At 39.6% G+C, this 19,956-nt stretch overlaps 1 protein-coding gene across 5 annotated transcripts in view; it reads right to left on the reverse strand.

Annotated features, from left to right (window-relative positions):
- The window catches only part of TENT4A (terminal nucleotidyltransferase 4A), a 63,434-nt gene that overhangs the window by 19,063 nt on the left and 24,415 nt on the right, over positions 1 to 19,956 (reverse strand). For all 5 annotated transcript variants that reach the window (XM_075084320.1, XM_075084319.1, XM_075084317.1 and 2 more), the window contains exons 8-10: positions 16,372 to 16,498; positions 7,928 to 8,028; positions 7,498 to 7,670 (exon numbers count right to left, since the gene is read on the reverse strand). In XM_075084320.1, coding sequence (XP_074940421.1) covers positions 7,498 to 7,670; positions 7,928 to 8,028; positions 16,372 to 16,498 — 401 coding nt within the window. The remainder of the gene's footprint in view (positions 1 to 7,497; positions 7,671 to 7,927; positions 8,029 to 16,371; positions 16,499 to 19,956) is intronic.

The following is a 19,956-nucleotide window of genomic DNA, read 5'->3' on the forward strand; positions in this document are numbered from 1 at the left end:
TCTTCATCTGTTCCTTTCTTATAAAGTGATTTAAGAGATAACTGCTGCCAGTCATACTCCTTTTACTTCTTTTCCCATTCTTGCCTTCTCAATTATACCTGCATTAGCATTTGACATTATTATGAGCCAATTCACGGAGGTGAACCACAGAAACAGTAACCCCCTTTTTACTAGCTTCACCTTCTGAATCAGCTCACCACAGGATTAGGTGAACACCAGTGCAGAAAAGCAGGAGCAGTTAGTGAACAGAAACATCCCAAGCAAGAACATCTAATTACTGGATTGGCTTAGTAATAAGTGTAAAACCACACTCCTTGGAACATAAAGCAACACCAGAAAACTTCAGACTTTTCATCGTTTGGGGGCCACGTGCAGAAGCCGAACTTCAATGCATGCTCTCACTTGAATGGTTTTAGGCCCAGGGTACTTAACTCTGATAAAGCAACAAGGTGATCTCATGGATTACACCCTTCCATTTAATTTCTTCCACTTCAGCTTGTGCCATTGCCCTTTTTGGTAGGTGAAGCCATAACTTCAGCTCTAGTGTAAATAAAGTAGAATCGAGATGAACAAAATTTCTACTTCTACAGGAGATTACAGGGTAGAGAGTTTTCATCAATACAGTTGCACTGTTTCCATTTGCCAGCCTATAAACAGTACAAAACAGTCTCGAGTAAGATGCAATTGATTGACTTTTCTGCCTTTAAACTGCATTACAGGAGGAAAATATCTTGATTGTGCTTAGAGGAAGGGAAAAATGGAAGTAGGATACACAAGCAAACTGAGAGACGTGCATCCTCCAAAAGCATTACTGTTCATTTTACAGAAAGACAATTAACAATGTAATCTAATTAGTATCTACCATGATTAAATACAAGCACAGCACCCCTTTAACCTCACCTCATTATATCCTGCCAGGCCTGACTCTGGCCTTATTCTATGTTTTATCAATACTAATTGTACTTCAGATAAGCCATCTTAAACAAAAAGAGGTCCCAGAAGTGTGTCATTTCAAATTTCGTTTGTTAACCTCCCTAATACTTTGATTTCACAGGCTTTCAATTGGTCTGTGTTAAGATTACAGTAATAGTTCATGTTAGTGTTTTTCAAGGTAAGCACTAAATTACAGGACTCACTATGCAAGCTGAACATATACCATACCAGAATATAAATATCAAATTTCAGTTTTCTTCCCTCCTAAAATGGCTTAGGTACCTCTGTTTTTTTTTTTCAGGGGAGGGAATGTTAAGGTATGGCAAGAATACGAGTAGCCTTTGGCATCAGAAACTAGTCTGAGATTGACTTCTACAAAATTGTGTGCTTCTCTCCTTACTTCACTGACATCACTGCAGTAAAATCCAATTTTCTTGGAGTTATACATTCCCTCTGTACCCTTTGCTGCTTAGAATAACTTCTAATTTAATAAAATTACTTTATAGTTTTGTGTTCAAAATTGTGCCTCCTGCAGCTTTGTGGAAATTTACTCTTACTTCAAGGGGATATAGATAAAAGACTGCTCAAGCAACTGAGACAGAAGAACTGAATGAGAGCATGAGACAGTATAAAACAGCACATGGTCAGAGATATAGGTTAAAAAAACAGACAAATGTGGGACTATATGGTGAAAGAGAAAAATAGGCAAAAGCAGCACTGGAAAAAGTTGTTCCCCTCTGGTCCACAGAAACCATCAGTAATTTGCACAGCAAGAGTAGGAGAAAAGAGTAGTTTTAAACTATTTGGGGTTTAACTCTTAAATGCCCCAAATCAAGTGTTAATAAATGCTTTTCCCTGGTAACATCAGGTTGTCTGTGTCTGCATGCTCAGGGTTGCCCACAGGTTTTTGGAGACAAGATGCAAGTCAGCACTTTTATCTTTCTTTCAAGACTAACGATTAAAAGGAGTACTTTTTAGAGCACTTGCCTCAATTTGTTCAGGAAGGGGAAAGAGTAAGATAGAATCTGCATTCTTCTACAAAAAGGTGATCAGATATCTATACATATATTTGAACTGTTACTTTGGTTAGGACATGAGAATATTCATGCACGTAGAAAGAAAAATCTGTATAGCTCTTGCTCTCAGACTGGGATTCTGTTGGGCCACCCCCTTCTGCCCCCTCTTCCTACACAATTTCAACTGAAACTCTACAAATTAATCATAGTCATTAAGACAGAGTTAATAAGACTATAAGAAGAGTTGTTAAAGTAAATATACTGAAGTATGTGTCCCTCTACTGCAGATAAGCACATGCCTTACACCTGCAAATTTCATCGCTTTTAAAAAAGCGATCGTGACAAGATGTCATATACGCTATCACCTCTATCTATGAATAGGGAAGTACAACAGTTCCTTCTAATAAGCTGAAATTTGCAGCCTTTGACCAATAGGAAGGAAGGGGAGATGGTGATAATTTCATTAAGCATGTTCAGTTCAAGTACTAAGCCACAATTCCTGTAGAGCAAGTAACAGTTCCAAAGACATTGTGGATCTTGTTTGCATTCAGCAGAATTATAGGAATAATGAGTACTAGTCTTAACAGTCATAATTATATAATACTCTCACAATATAAGCATCCGATCGAAGTACTGAAAACATGACACTTGAAGACAGTGAAAAGACACATTCCACGAAACACTCACGGTACTGGCTCAGCGTATCCCCTAGTTGATGGGGCAGAACAATGGGCAGATCAAGCACTGACATTCCAATGAAAGGTTATAAAGCCTGAACAGCAATGAATAAAGCTAAAATTTCAAGAACAGTCTGAAAGAATATACTGTAAATGCTAAAAGGTGGAACAGAGGCAAGGATCGTGGTCTCCCCCAAACTAGACTACACATGTACCTTGTTCACTGAAACGTCAACTACCTTGACATGACTGCATGGTCTTGAGAAGTCAGAACTCTTCACAAAATAATCTTGCCATAGAAGCCCAAAGAACATTAATCACCAGAAACACTGAGATAAGGTCTATGAAATTTCTTAGATCCAAACTTGTAACAGACAACTTCGACATTCTGTGCAGGACTGGATATGAGATTATATATCCATTAGGTTACAGAAAAGAGCTTTAAACTTCCCAATGAGCCATTACATCTGTTACTGATATGCAGGTATCACTGTCACATAAAATGCTATGCTTTATTTGGCATAACAGCATCAAAACTGTGGAGCATACTTAGCACCAGGAATTATACCAGACCAAAATGAGACTGCAAAAACATACCTAGGATTACTTTTTACTTGGCAGAGACTGTTGATCAGGCAGCAGATATTCTCCAGCACTACTCTAGGACTTCCTGAGCTAATCAAAATCAGCTTTCCACAATACTTAAGCAACAAGAAATCCAGGTCACCAGTTACAGATTCTAGGTCCAGAACAAAAAAAGACCCAGAAAAAACCAGCATTTTCAAGAGGAACTTGGTCACTGTTTAGATTCTCAGACTGACACCTGCAACTAGCCAGAACAAGCTGTGAGCCAACATTGTTCATTTCATCTGGTTTCAGATTCTCATAACAAGCACTTAACTCAGTACAAAAGTTAAAGTGAGATTTCCTAATGCCAGAGGCTTATTTTCTGTTGTGGAACAGTTTAACTCTTGCTCCCATAGAGTAAGAACTCACACGCTTTGCACTATCCTTGATGAAAGATGCTTTATAAATACCTTTGCCATTGCTCACAACATCTGTTGGATCACATGGGAACATGTAGTATTTTGCAACTTACCTGCTTTGCATGAGGAAGTGAAGAACACATACTGCCTCTTTGTCAGGGCAGCATATGGTATTTTATATACCTGCACAGCAGAATACTTCATTGAGAAAAGGCTTACTATGTACATCAGTGTGATAACTAACAGAATCCAGAAAAATGTATGCACAGTCCAATACATTCTGATGGGCAGATTGTTGTATCCATAGATTTCCATGTGTTCCTCAGTTTGCTCCTGATCACTAATATTTATATTCCTCATAGAGGTGAGGTAGCAGGGCAGGAACTTTAGTACTCAGTACTTTGCAAGGAACTACTTTAGAAGTGCCAGTGAGAGTCAGCTCTGTATTGACATGTACAGTAAGACAAACCCACAGACTGAACAGCTATCTCACTAATAGTGATACCAGAAGACAGATTTCTTTTCTACACAGTCTTTGATACAAAATTTACTGGTACTTACAAAAGCTATGTTCTGTGATTAAGATTTTGCAGTTTGCTAGGACACTTACAAAAGACAGCACAACTAGAATTTCATCAGCCAGATAGTGCTAGCATAAGGCATTGTGTAAATAGCTTTGCTGCCTTGGAAAATCCATAAAAGGATACTTTTTGTACAAATTATGATTTAATCTCATTAAATACAGTTCTTGGTTTTGGGCTGTGTAGACAGTGGCCCAGAAGTGTGTTCCCCTGCAAGCTAGTCCTGGACCTGCAGAGATGAAAGCATCCTCTGGATTTTGAGGCGGTGTACTGGGGGAAGTATATACATCTAAAATACATGGCGAAAGAAAAGCCTATCCTTGAAGGGGACAGTTCTCTTCTTCCTCAGTGGTAGACAAGTTTTCATCTTCAAAAGTTTACCATCAGTATGGTCCCCCAAGGAAGGAAAGAAGTAGCAGGAACAGAAAGAACTCAGGGTAGTAACTTTAAGCTTTTCTATCCCTACACTTCCATTTTTCTGAAGATGTACAAAAGTTCAGAGGCTGACTTCTAAATATTAGCCCTGGTTTACACCAGTCCGGCCTCCAGAAAAACCTGTTCCTTTTTATTGTTCTATTCTGGCACCTGTTCTCCCGCTGCTGGAACAAAGCTATCTCTGAAGTGCCTATAAGTCCAAGATACCAGAAGCCTTGTCTATTCAGCTGCTGAGCCATATTTACAGAATATAAGGCAAAATCTGTAATGCTGCTTCAAGGACTTCAAGGAAGCAAATCTTCAAAAACCATACAGCATGCTGTACTATAATCAACTACTGTTACAACCAACTATTAAAATACAGGGTTTAATAAAGTCTAGGATTCGTAGGAGCAATTCTGCATTGCTTTGATAATGCTTGCATACTTAACATATACTGCCAATACTGCTTCCAGGACATATTGACAAATATATGCAAGGCCTCCAGACTAACGGCCGGCGTACAGTGAGGTGATGACTTCAGAATACAGCTACCTCTGTGCTAAAGTGGACGACTAGAATATTTGACCTTCAGTAGAAGCCAACGTTCAGAGAGGGGCAATATGACCAAATTAAGTCACAAGTTGCTAAGCCTATTTCCTCTTCCTCAACATATGTAAGTTGACTTCTGTTATATAGGTAGGCAGACTTCAGAAAGGTCAAGGCGCAGCTGATCACTATTACCAGTGAAACTGTGGCAGTAAGTTGATAAGCAAATACACTATCAAGTTCCTCAAATTTGACAGCTAGGATCTTGTAAGTTGATACACAGCAAAATATATTCTGCAGTCATACAAAATACATCTCCCAAAACAGTCTTGACAGAGACCTTGTGCTTAAGGTTAACAGTGACATCATAGAGATGAATAATTTGCTATTAAAATAAAACCTTAATTATTGGGAAGATATCAGCGAACTGTCAGTCTAGGATCTCCCTGTATCCTGTATTTTCTTTATAATCTATATCTTGCTTTCAGTCCTCAGTATTAGAGGAATTCAGAAAACTTTAAATGAGTACAGAATCATTCCTGAAGAATGATCCTTCCACAAGATCAGAGCTAACACTACATATAACTACAGTGATGAAATGCACCATATTCATATTCCCTTGTCCTGAAGCTGGTACAAGTTCACTGCATCATACCTATTTGCAGCACACCGTAAGTTCTGGCACAAATGCCAGTTGTCACACATGCTAGATGTTCCTTTGCTAGAACCTGCGCATAGCATCACACCAGATCATGCCACAGATAGCTTCTTCGACGCCAGCAGAATAGGCTTCTCTTCCTGAATCAAGTACAGCTCAGGACTGCTCAGCCAGAACTTACTCATCCCCACATATCCAAGTGTGAGTAGAATGAACTCATCAGTTATTTGTCAGAAACCTGCCATTCCACTTCAAATTAAGGTAACATGCTGGCAGTCTGCTAAGGACATAATATCAATAAATGACCAGGGCTTAAACTAGGGTCTGTCACAAGCACAAGGGTAGAGGGCTTTTTATTTTGTTAAAAAGGGTAATGTTCCCATTTACTTTGTGGATACCCAAACTGATTGCAGGTCAGTCTTGTTGAGAGCTTCCTTTTCACTTCTCATTAATTTCTCTGGAATCAGGCAAGGAAGTTTCATTTTCAGTGTCAGGCAAAAAGGGACTACAGGGAGGTCATAACCACTCACCACCCATTATGCTGAGTGTAAAATATTAAGCAAATATTTGCATTTTCTCATAAATCTTATTACAGCAATATCTTTCTCACTGACATACTCAAACCAGGAGCATGGCTGGTAGTATCACTGGCAAACATCATGCTGTTCTTTTTCCATTAGCCAGCTGGTACAACTAAAGCATTTACCATATTCACTGAGGGTAGAGTGGAAAGACAATTCAACACAGTAAATTCAGTAGTGTAAAGGAATTACAGAAAGTAACCAGAACATGAAGAATGCATTTGTCCCTCAAGTTAAATTTTTATTTAATACAATTCCCAACTTTTAATTCCATATTTAACTAGTTTTTGAAAGAAGTCAAGAAATAGGTGCTTGGACCTCTCTTGGCATCATCCAGTTATTCACTATTGTAGTTAACTGGATTTTACATCTTACTCCAGTCAATACCTCTACCTAGCACAAAATGCTTCAGTGGATTTATAATGAGCACCTCATGCCATGCAATGCAGTTGTGTTTTATAATCCACACTGCCCAATTCCATGTAGATTCAACTCCATACCGAAACAAAAACATCTTATAGCATCTTACGAGCCTGGGAACACCCCTAAAAAGACTATAGCCTCCTCTTCCAGGAAGTCTGAATAAAGCCCAGCAATTACTTTCAAATTGCACTTTCAAACAAGGAAGCTGACAGTAAGACTTTACATGAGGGCCCCATTACCATTAAAACATTAACTGACTGCTTGGCTGAAAATAGTAATGAACATTATTCACCCTTCACAGCACAATATGATGTTCGTGTTCAATTTGGGATGTGGGGAAGAAAGAATAGAATTTAACAGTGGGACATATTGCTTGATGGGAAGATTTATGAAGATCTATTTCTACTCTTCTACTTAATTAGCTACTGTTAACTTGGTGTTTTATATTTTATTACATCTAACTACTATCACAAAGAGTACTGAAGATTTAGGATGGAATTAAGACCCATTTAAATAAAGAAATATTTGACAGTAATTTTTCTGAGCAGAGGAAGCTATTAGTTTGCTGTAGCAGCTTAGGAATAGTATCACATTAACTGCTGTTGATTCAGTTGAGGCTTTGAAGAGTATGATAAACTCTGCTTCTTATTAGCTTAACCCATTAAAAGAAAAAGCTTACAATGTCACTGCCGGAGAGTGATGATACAGAAGAGGCAGATGAGCCAGAGGATAACTGTTGTGTACTAGCCAATGACAAAGCCAAGCGTTGGTTGTAAGATGGTTCAGAGTCTCTGTTCTGTTGCTGTTCTCCATTGCACGGAGCTATCTGGTCTCTTATTTTCAACCTATTATCTGTTAACAGAAAACATAGGTATCATTTAAGAGCACAGTATACAAAGCACACAGGCCTTGAAGTTTAAGAAGAGCTGCAGTTAAACTAATTGAAAAACAGGCTCAGAGAAAACTGGTCTTGGGTTAGAAAGTTACAAATTCCTTTTTTTCCCCCTACATATCTGAAAGGGATTAATTTTGAGGTATGAGTATTTTGAATTACATCAAACTCAAGAAATAAAGTTTAAGTTGGTTTCAAAGATTCCTGCTATACCTACCAAGTTCAGGTGATAAATTAATTTTGCTCCCCCACTTCTTTTTAATCCAGGCCCTGTAGTCAATCACTTCTTGGGTCACTTTGATGATTCTACCTAACGTGCTAAAAAAGATTTTCAATTAAGTATTAAAAACAAAGACTGTTGGTTACTTATTTGCAAACATTTCAACAAGCAAATTATGCTAAAAGTCAGTTTAAGATACCCCTAACCAAAGAATCCTTTTGAACCTTCATTTACTTAGCACACCATTTAATCCACTGAAGTGTCACAGTTTTTAAATTAGTGTATTACTTCTACCATACTAACGTGCAAGCACTGACATGCAGGTAGGATTTTCACTCTATTTCTAAATGGAGCGCATCTTAATTATCAAGAACATGCACGCAGACACCATTGTACTTGATAACAGCAATTTAGAGGTTCTTGTATTTCTCTGTACAGAAAATATTCTTTCCACAGAAGCTGGATTAGAAAAGTTATGGGAAGCACTGAAGACATTAATGTTCCAGCCACACAGGTGACCTTCATGCTGAAGACAGACCTTCTCTAGCCCTTGCTTACAGATTTACAATCAAACTTAAAAGGTGTAAGATCCTGACAATATAAAGGAAGTACCATGGATCATGAGGTAGGGGAAACAAACTGGCTCCAAAACCAGAACAAGTTAGAACTTAAGAAAATTCGTAACAGTAAGTGGTTGAGAAAAAGCCTGCCTGGTCCTGCTGAACACTGACCAGTTATCAAGATGTACAAAGTAATATTTTTCCAACATACTTTCCCAACATTCAGCTATTTGTATTGTACTTCTTGAGCAGGAGTTGCGTCCTTGTTTGAGAGCTAAACTTTAAGCTTTCCTTACATCAGGGAATAGTGGCTGAAACACTACCTATAAACTCCATGCTCAAGATACGTGAGGGACTATTGTACAAAAACGGGCTGTGAAAAGTTACCACCTTGGAGAAGGTAATTTATTTTAGTTTTTAAAAACCTTCAATGGTTACAATAAAGCTGACTTTGTATTTCACGTCATAAAGGCACACTGTACCTGGTACTGGAATTTTCTTTTGGCTTGGGTATATAATGGGAAAAGAGGACATGTATAGCCTAAATGTATTTAGGCTACCTTTACTAGGTCACTTCATAACAACAATTTTAAAAGAAGCAGTAATTCTCCTACTGGCTTAGGGATTACTATTTCATGCAAGACCAAATACCACATGTTCCATGTGTAGTCTTCCAACTTTAAATACGTCAGTCCATTAGTACCAAAAGAGGCAGCCCATCGTTTCAAGCAAACATTGAACAAAAAAGGTCATCTAAGTTACAAGTCCATTAGCTGCAGAAGGGCCTCATGGACAGGATGAATATCACCCTCCATTCTATTTATGTAATGAGATGAAGTGATGCATGTTGGAAAATAAAATCTTGAATTTTACATGCAGAATTAAAGGCATGATTGTCACCACTCGGCAACTGAAGATTGGGGTTATAATAGGTAATTCTTTGGAAACCACAGTTCAGTAGCTAAGTAGAGCATATTAAGAAAGGAACAAATAAAACAGAGGGTAGTATTTTGTCAATGTACATTCCCATGACATAACAGCATTTTAAATACCCGATGAAGTTCTAGTTTCTCAGTCTCAAAAGGGAAGTTAAACCAGGAGACAGAATGAAGACAGGGATGACCAACACTGCAGAGAATCAGCTGTAGCCCTGAAGTTGCAGTTCAAGGCAGCAATGCCAGTATGGGACTCGAACATACACATGCTGGGTCGCTCCAGCACTGGTACAGAGGAGGAAGTCTTGCAGCTAAAAAGTTTCATCTGAGAATGCCTACAGAAAGATTTATGCTTTTCCTCCCGATGACACATAAATTTCACAACCACTACCAGCAGTGGTCCTAGAACCAGAAAATGAACATGGACTGAATAACGTACATTCTTATGGAAGTTTGTCAAGTCTGAAACTTCTTGGAGTACTTTCCCCAGAAATAAATCAGTAGTCATGCCTTCATACACCAGAAGGGAAATGAATGATACAGGATGTATTTGTATCAGCCTGGGAGACTGATATACTAAAAATGCGTACTATCAAATAGGTGTAAAGGGTGAAACTATTGCCATACCAACAATTATGGCAGAGTTACACATACAGAACCTGGGAATCTCTTCTCTCACTAGCTCCTTTCACAGAGAAGAAAGATTAAAGCCCCAAACTCATTTTTGGCAGAAAGGTTAAAAAAGATAACTTAGTGAATGTATCAGGTCAGGAGTTCAAAGGCAGATCCATGTTACATTGCTTGTACACCAGAATAAAAAACATTCAGAAATCAGAAAGCGAAAGGTGATTACAGCTATACTGCCACATACTTAATATAGTGGCAAAGAAAGAGGAAGCAAGTGTGACCAAACTAGATACTGCTCTCAAAGAACAGGTCATATGTATGGGACTCAAGTACATCCATGGGGTCAGAAAACAATTTTTTAAAATAAGCATTTTAAAATTGTGCTTATATCCATTTTCAACACTGAAAATGCTTAGGAACAACATACCTATTAATCTGCCCAGCCTTTAGTATGAGGAAATTCCATGCTTTTGGTTTTCTTTTTGGCTGACGCCAGCATTTCTACAGACCTGAGACACTCCCACAATTCTACAAAGATGCTTGTTTCGAAGACATGGAAAAAAATTTTTTTCAGGAGGACAGCTCTCCTAAGAAATATGTCCTTTTAAGGTTTTTTCCCTTAATATTATTATACAGTAAAACCAGGAATAAGCTATTAACATACCTAGTTTATTTTATAAGAGCTTAGACGCTCCTCTTTTTACACACTGCAAGCCTTCAGTTCACAGGGACACTTTCTAGCTGCCATTACAGCACAGCTACAGTGTAAATAAATCTTAAGATCAGTCTTAAAAGGCTCAGATCACTAACATAAGATTCAGTAAAATCAAGTATCTAAACCTCCACCAAGGCTCCACGTGAATGAGTACCAGAGCAGGAAAAAAAGTCTTCGAAGGAACAGTCAAAATAACTGTTCAGTAGGCCTTAACTGAACTTACAAAATATCACCGATATTAAAAGGGCAATAGAATCTAAAAGCAGACTAAGGAGCACCTCAGAAGTATCTGCCTGAGCACAGGGATAAAGAAAAAAAATTTTAAAACCTCTACCCAAACAAATACCCTGTGTAGGAAAAGCTGATATTGCCAACACCTCTTAAGAGACACCATGCATTCTAGTGACAGCCACCCACCATTCAAGATGCAAACCAAAGGAAGGACTGTTTCAGACAGCACACTTCTGCTTTGTGTCAATAGATCTAGCAGGCAAATTTAACACTCCATTTGGCAGCTCCCTGAGCTCCAAGAACTATCTTTGCCAACCAGGGCAACCCAAACCTAAGATACAGAGCTCCCAACAGTTAGATCAGTTGAACTGTACGCTAGGAAGAGACCTCTGCTTCCAAGCAGAGAGATAGAAAAAAATCACTTTACATATGGCCCAGACTATTGTTGTTTTGAAGATTATAATCTGTAAAGGACAACCCCTGACATGCATTAACAAAACCGTGCCAACACTTCCTCAGCCTCTGAACTCTGGCCTGTTGGCATGACAGTCACTTTCCCTCATCCACCTGCGCCACATATCTGGCACCAACAAGGAGGAACATGTTACCAATCTGCAACCCTAGGAACTGAAGAAAGGTTTCAAAAGTCTTAGTTATACTGAGATGGCACACCACAGCAGAACCAGTCTTCCATTCCTCATTTCATATGACCTCATCTGCCTCCCAAATGTGGCTACACTGCTCTTTAGAGATGCAGTCTGAGCACACGTTTGTATCTGAACCATGAGACAGGCCAACATGTAAGCCAACACCCTGATCAACAGATATACATATTAACCTAAGGATGCATCTTTGTAACTTCCAGATCAGCAAAACTTATGGCTGTCAAACAGTACAATACTGCTCTCCATCTTCCCCCAGACAAACTCCTGCTGTTTCTCTTGCTTCTGAACTGCCCATCACACAGCCACAAGCTGGATCAACTTCTTGACATGGCAGAACTGTTGGATGTATTTGTTTTCAGTCAGACAATAGAGTTCATCTAACTCACGTTCTGACTGCAGGATTACTAGATCTGATCCAAGGCAAGAGTCAGGAATATACAGACTGAGAAGGAAAAAAGGCAGCTGACAGGAGATATCCCACAGATAGGCTGGACAAGGTATAATGTGAAATTGCACCTTAATATAGAGAGAGCATGGACAGGGTAGTAACAGATAGTCCACTGTTTCAAAGAACATGAATCAATGAGCAAGCAGATACTTGGCAACAAACTCTATGGTTTCCTGTGGTTTATCAATAAACAGAACAAAGCTGAGAAAATGGTCACTAACTGGAAAATATCACTCCTTACGGACTTCTTGAGTTAGCTCACTTAAGATGACATACCTTCTCTAGAGACAGGCTATGGCCAACGACCACACTAAAGCTGTTCAAAGCACATACTGACACTGACCTTTAAAAGCAGGAGCTATCCTGTTTATAACTGTATTTTACAGCTAGACTTATGTCCCCAAATATTAAGAAATCAATTGTGATTTTCAATCATTTTGGCTTAAGTCACAACACCAAACTTGACCTTGTGTACAAGCTGTATAGATTCAAAATGGATCAGTCTCCCCATTTTCCTACTAGGTAAACTCCTCCTTCCAAGATGATGGGAATCTGTTTGCTCTAACCAAATCTACTGAACTGTCTATCAACCTCTCCTGAGCTGTTCTTTAAAGAGGATGGGTGAGACACTGAGACAAAACAGTGTTAAGGTAATTTCTGTAGCTGTAAGAATTACCTTCAGGACCCAGCTGATTACTGTATACACTCAGAAGAGAGCTTTCAACTCCCACTATGCTCTAGATGTTATATGTGGAAGCTTGAGAGAAGATTCAAGAGAGTAAGAGTGATCTGAATCTACCCCTTATTATTCTGTGGGCCTTACTACAAGAACATGGGCAAGCAAAAGGCCTATGCTAAAGGAACAAAATCTGACTTTTTCACATTGGGAATATCACAAGCAGCAGCTAGCTAGAAAGCCTTAAATGAACTTAGGCTTGTGCTCCTTCGAGTTGGACTGACCCTGAGAAAGAGTAGTAACTATGATCACCCAGAAAGATTTGAAACCTACTGAGATTGTCACCTACAAAACAGGACACTCTACACAGAAATTTTCCCTGGAAAAAGCTGATATGAACTGAAACCTACTAGGTAGTACAAGAACAAGCTATTCCACTTAGGGGAAAGCGAGCCCCAATTATGCCAAAACTGAATAAACTCAAGTCACCCAGAGATGTTCAGCTTCCTATAAGTTACTACCGTTTTGCTTGCTCTTCATTTAGTCTCTGTTGACCCTTCTAGTAGGATGTCATATAGCTAGTCACTGGTCTTAAAGGGAGCCCATTGCTTAAAGTTCAATCTATCACTAACAAGCCTAGAAATATCAAAAAATGCATCAGGCCAAAGGGCTCCTGGGTGGCTAAGGCTTTTGGTCAGGCCACCAGAAAAGTCTTTATACAGAGCCTGGACCCACTCTGCCTAACAGGTGGAAGAAGGATCTGAAATACACCTAGATTCATGGAAAAGCTTAGGGAGTGTGGGTTAGATGAAAGGACAGTGAGGTGAATTGAAAACTGGCTGAACGCAGAGCTCAAAGGGTTATGATCAACAGGACAGAATCTGGATGGAGGCCTGTAACTAGCAGTGTTCCCCAAGGCTCTGTGCTGGGTCCAGTCCTGATCAATATATTCATCAATGACATGGATGAAGGGACAGAGTGTGCTGATGATACCAAACTGGGAGGAGCAGCTGATATACCAGAAGGCCGTGCTGCCATCCAGCAAGACCTGGACAGGCTGGAGAGCTGGGCCGAGGGGAACCTCATGAAATTCAACAAGGGCAAGTGCAAGGTCCTGCACCTGGGGAGGAAAAACCCCTATGCACCAGTACAGGTTAGGAGCTGACCTACTGGAAAGCAGCTCTGCTGAGGACCTGAGAGTGCCAGTGGACAGCAGGCTGATCATGAGCCAGCACTGTGCCCATGTGGCCAAGGCCAACAGTATCCTGGGTGCATTAAAAGGAATGTGGCTAGCATGTCAAGGGAGGTTATCCTCCCCTCTCCTCCTTCCTAGTAAGCCCATCCCTGTAGTACTGTGTCCAGTTCTGCCCCCCCCCCCAGCTCAAGAAGGACAGGGAACTGCTTGAGCAAGTCCAGCAGAGAGCTACCAAGATGATCAGGTGACAGAAGCATCTCCCTTATGGGGAAACGCTGAGAGACTTGGGTTTGTTTAGCCTGGAGAAGAAAAGACTGAGGGGGGATTTCATCAATACCTATAAATATCTGAAGGCAGGGTGTCAAGATGATGGGACAAGGCTCTTTTCAGTAGTGCCCAATGACAGGACATGGGGCACTGGGCACAAGTTGGAACACAGGAAGTTCCACCTGAATATGAGGAAAAACGTCTTCACTGTGAGGGTGCCAGAGCAGTGGAACAGGCTGCCCAGGGAGGCTGTGGAGTCTCCTTCTTTGGAACATTCAAAACCCCCCTGGATGCATTCCTGTGCTCCCTGCTCAAGCAGGGGCATTGGACAAGGTGATCTCCAGAGGTTCCTTCCAACACCTACCATTCTGTGATTGCCCAAGCACATCAGGTTTAACTAAAAACAGACTGAACATGGACTACTTTTGAGGTTCCACAACAAGCTTGTTACCCAACAGCTCATCATCCACCTACAGGTCCTTTGGCATTGACAAGACAGATGCTGGCAGAATGACTTGCATACAGGTCTTTGTTGAATGCTGTTCCTCTTGCAACACCACTCCCTTTGACAGAATGGCAAACCACTGGCATGACAAGTTCCAGGACTCAGACATGACTGGCACAGATAGCCCAGAACTAGCAGAAAAAACAGGTTAGATGTACAACACCTGAACACTGCTGTTGAGACTTCTCCCCAAGTTTGAAGTTGTGACCGAATTCAAACATCTTCCCAAATACAGTAAGTATACACATGAAATACACAAATTGATAGCATCTGAGGCTTCCATTAAATGCATTTCCAAATACACTTTTTGATTTCTGTAATAAATACAGGTACCTCATAAGAGAACTACTATATCCTTTGGAGAACCACAGAGAAGTTCATGAAGACCAGGACCTGAGACACAAGCAAAACTTTAGGAATCCCTAATTTGTTCTATCTGTACTTGCATAAAAATGAAGTTTCATTCAGCAACAAGAGTTGTCAGCCAGTACACATTTAACAGATACACCTTTAATCTACCTTAAAACAGCAGTCTCAAATGTCAGTGTGTAAGACTATGTACCACTCTCCCTATATCTCCACCACAGGCACAAGTGCAGTCTCAACCTTTGAATTTAATACCACAGAAAACCCAGAGATACCAGGCACTATTAAAATACTGTCAGTTTCACATCCACAAGTGGAAGACTGCATCCACTTTGTTGTAAACTTACTACAGGAGAACTATTTCACCTTCCAATGACATTAATGCTGGAAGTTAACAGCTTGACTAGAGTTGTGTCTAGATGGTTTGTGACTTGTTAGAGCCATCCCTCCCTGCAATTAGCTGAGGAGCTCAAAGCCACTGGGATTCTAGGGAAGTCACAGGGAAGAGACATCCTCTGATCTAGCCCCACTTGTACTGAGGGTTAGAATAAGAGATGCTAGAGCAGATATATGACTGAAAATAAAACATGGCTGACATGACTTAATTTTCTTTCTCCCCTCCTCCCCCCCCTTCAAAAAACAGAAAACTTGCAAAGGTGAGAACTGAGAAAATACTAGCTGTACAGTGTTTCTATTAGAAGACATTAAGAAATGCATTTAAAATGGAACAAGAATTATGCTACTTTTAATGGCAGTTCTGACATTACGGCCAAACTGAACTGATTCTTTTAACAGCTTAATTACATATCAAACCTTTTACAAGAGCTTATGGGAGCATGTATTAGAGAACTAGGGAAATTTCTATGCCTTGTTGTCTAGTTTTGTGCCTAAAGTAGCAATTTGATCACACACATTTTCTGCCATAGTACAGACATACATCATACTAACATTAAACCAGACAACCTTCCTTTGAAATACTTCAAGCAGAATGTTTGAGGAAAGACCAGTTATCTTCTGGCTCCCTTCCACACTAAGAGAACCTCACATTGGACTCACCCTGGGTATTGTCATGTTGTCTTCATTTCAGTGCTGCACATTGAGCTATTACACACTCATACCACCGGGCAGCCTAAATTTCTGGGCAGATTTCAATACAGCCTCAGTTAAACAATAAATAATATTTTTATGTAGACCCAAACATTCCTAATTTATTACACAGACAAATGGATATTCAAAAAGTGAACTAATTACCTCTCAGAATCTCTATTTGGGTATGATCTTGCAAGTGGTGATACTGCATGGCTAAGAACAATGTAGGCATAATCAAAAACTTGTTTCACTTGCATGGCACCGTAAGAACTTCTGCCAACGTCGTTTCCTGAAATAATGTGACAGTCATCAGATCATCTTTTTTAAATATCACTTAGCAGAAAATTAGTAATACTTAGAGGTCAGAAGCTTTAACAATACAGCTTAACTCTGTTTAAACTGGTTAGCTCATCCTACTCATATCAGGAACAACTAAGTGTGCCTATCAATAAATAAGCTAACCTTAGGAATAACACTTAACATTATGCATTCAATTTACCACACTTAAAATACCAATGTACCAGTGCCTGAAAGAAACAGAGAACAGATCAGCTTAAAGCTCCTATCGCTGCCTTTTAAGAGGGAGCCTACCAAGCTTAATGCATTATGTCTCACTTACCAGTAGAGCTTCTGAAGGCCAAATTCAGCTTAGAATTCCACTTGTGCAACCACATTATCTTCATAAGGCCAGGTATACTTACATCAACCCCTACTTAACCTTGTCAAAACTACAGATTAATAAACCAGCTCATACAGATCATTTATCCCCATAGGATAAACCAGTTTGTCAAAATCTGTCATAGCGGATTCCAGAAGTTTGTACAGCATTGTTTTTTGATCAAGTTAGTGGCACTTCTTGACTGTCCTGCTTTAAGCATGAGTGACATTTACAGCAGAACCTCTTCCAAAATCCAGTGTCATGTGTGAGGAACTGCAGAAGTTAAGAACATCCTAAAGCTTCTGTATCAGTGACAGTGTACAAGTATTGTTCTCCCATTTGACACCTAGAAAGATCTTGCTATTACTAGCCAAAGAAACATTTGGGGGGATTTTGTAGATATATTTGGCACCAAACACCACAGGTTAACTGTCACCACCCAATTTAAGAAATCAAAGAAAACTTCCTTCAAATTGCATGTCTAAAATACAGACAGATCCTGAGTGGGTAGAAAGCTGCTCACAGTAAATGGTTCCCTCCTTCAGAATGATGCTTGAAATGCTGTGAGAACACTGCAAGAGGATGATCTACCGAACATGTTTCTTTTGAGCTTGAAAATCAGATCAGTGCCCATGAACAGGTTTTGATCAAAAATCTGCTTTGAAAATTGACAGGTAAAGGATAGAATCTATCCTTTGGAGGACTGAATCCAATGAGGCTGAATTTGACTTCAGAAGAATCCTTGACTCATTGAAGTATTTTGTCCAGCAAGCCATTACAGACAAACACGCTGAGGTCTGCCATCAAGGTGGGGGGGGAACCCACAAAAACCAGCCTTGGCTTTGCTACTTGACAATGAATTTTAGTCCTTCAAGATTCTCCAACCATAATGCCACTTTAACAGAAAAGCATAATCAATGAAAACAGACTAGGAACATAAAAGCCAGAATTTCTTCAGTAATTTACATGGTCAAGTAAAAAAAAAGATCAAGAAATACATCTTTACTGAAGTAACTGAGTATCTTGTTCTGAAAGCACCACTGCAATATCCACCAGCTACTAGGCTCAAAATTACAGAAGCCTCTCTAAATGGCGTATTTGCAATTGGACTCTATCTTGAAGTAAAAGCAGGGACCAACCCTAGGACAGTGAATCTAGGAAGAAACACATTGTAGTTAATGTCAGAGCTGCACTACAAGTAGCAGAGGACTTCACAAAGGACTTAGCCCAAAGGCAGCTGAACAGAGACCAAGGTATTTCAGTGGCCAAGAAATCAGAACACAAAAATGTTAACTCTACTAGAAAAACCATTATTAATTAGTACAGGTTTTCCAGGGGCAGGATACATTGTTGTGTCATGCAACAATGCCACCTTCCTTATAATGACATGCTAAAAATCTATACAAAAAAGAATTAAATTGAGAAGCAATACAGAAATGGAATGTATACAAGTGGCTAAACACAACTGCACCTACCACTAAATAAGAGTCCATCTACAGTTGGACTCGATCTTAAGGCTCTTTTCCAACCTAAATGATTCTATAAATTCACATAACAGGAATTAAGAATACACACTCAAACAAATTGCATTAGTTTTGTCTAATCTGGTGCTAAGGTAGCATGCATCTGCATGGAGTTACACCAAAATAAGACACTGCTGCTACAAACTCCTTTTGTCAGTTATCTCCACTGTTGTGCCGGCAAAAGAAATCATAAGCCTACCCTAATCCACTTACGGCAAACTCAGGTAGTTTAGTTTAAACCACCAACGAAGTTGTGTATGTCTTGATTGAAGCAGATTTGAGAACAGAGGCAGGATAGCTCATGCCATAGCATGCCTAGGTTCCTGGATTGCCTCATTCTGCACCTGTAATTAGTTCATAAAAATGTCTGAATAAACACATCTTATTCAATTATACAGTCTGCAGAGCTTCTGACTTGCACTGCAGCTGAAAAGCAGGTATGGAAGCCAAAACTACTACGCGAGCTACTGTAAACTGTACGAGTCAAGTCTGTATAGAGGTGGCCCTGCCCAATGCAGAAAGCAATATACTAAAGAAGCCAGAACATCACATATTTGCATTTGCTGTCCTGAAGTGATTTTTCTTCTGAGAGATCGTTCTCATTAGCAGATCACATCTTACATACCTGAGCATTCTTCTTTTGTCACAATCTACAGACTAATCTGTTAAAGCACGTAACCTAAATGCTCTCACTCTTTAAAAAACCATACAGACTTCTACTAATGTACATCTGAGGATTGATAACAATGGTGTATGATTTCATGTATAATTCAATCCTCATTCTCTCTTACAAAGCCTTCACCCCTAAAGGAGCACATCTAAGATTTCCACTTGCTATCGGTATTACCACTCCATCAGCTAGCCTTCCATTACCTGAAGCAGTTTTAAGAACATGGCCTGGAAAGGTAAAGGCAAGACCATGAGCTAGGACTGAAGCAGACCCCTTTATGTTAAGGTATTATCTAATAAGTAACTTTTTGCAACATTCAGCATTAAAGGGGTTCTTTCAGATGCTAACTTCAACATTTGTGTATTTTTATAAATGCATATAATTTTTTGTATACATACACATATATTTGCAGGTTGTAATGGCAATAGCAGATATTGAAAAGCTGCAATGAATAGCTTTGGGCAGCCACTAAGGCTAGAACATATAATCCCAACAGTTGTTGCCAATCTCAAATCTAATTACTTCCTGTATTTGTGACCTATCAAGATGCAGAAGCAAGCAACACAAAGCATAATTAGTCCTGCAAGTTAGAGTCTCTTTTCAAAAATGCATTGAATTTAAGGTTTAGAACTTTTGTTAGTGCCCGTAGCAACTCAGAATGAACAGCAACTTCTCATGAAGGGAGCAATGCAGGTGGAACTCCAAGCTACTCTTGCAACTGCCAGTCTGAATCAAGATCAAAATCATTCCTGTTGAGCATCAGAAATGACTGAAGGACCTTGATAATCACCTATTCACAAAGGCATAAGATAAGCTTCCCTAACAATCTGCTGAATAATCAATCTCTGGTTGTAAAGCAAACTCAGCAAAGATTTGTCACCTGCAATGAGAGTCAG

The sequence above is a fragment of the Phalacrocorax aristotelis genome, chromosome 2 (genome assembly GCF_949628215.1).
Source record: "Phalacrocorax aristotelis chromosome 2, bGulAri2.1, whole genome shotgun sequence".
NCBI lineage: Eukaryota > Metazoa > Chordata > Aves > Suliformes > Phalacrocoracidae > Phalacrocorax > Phalacrocorax aristotelis.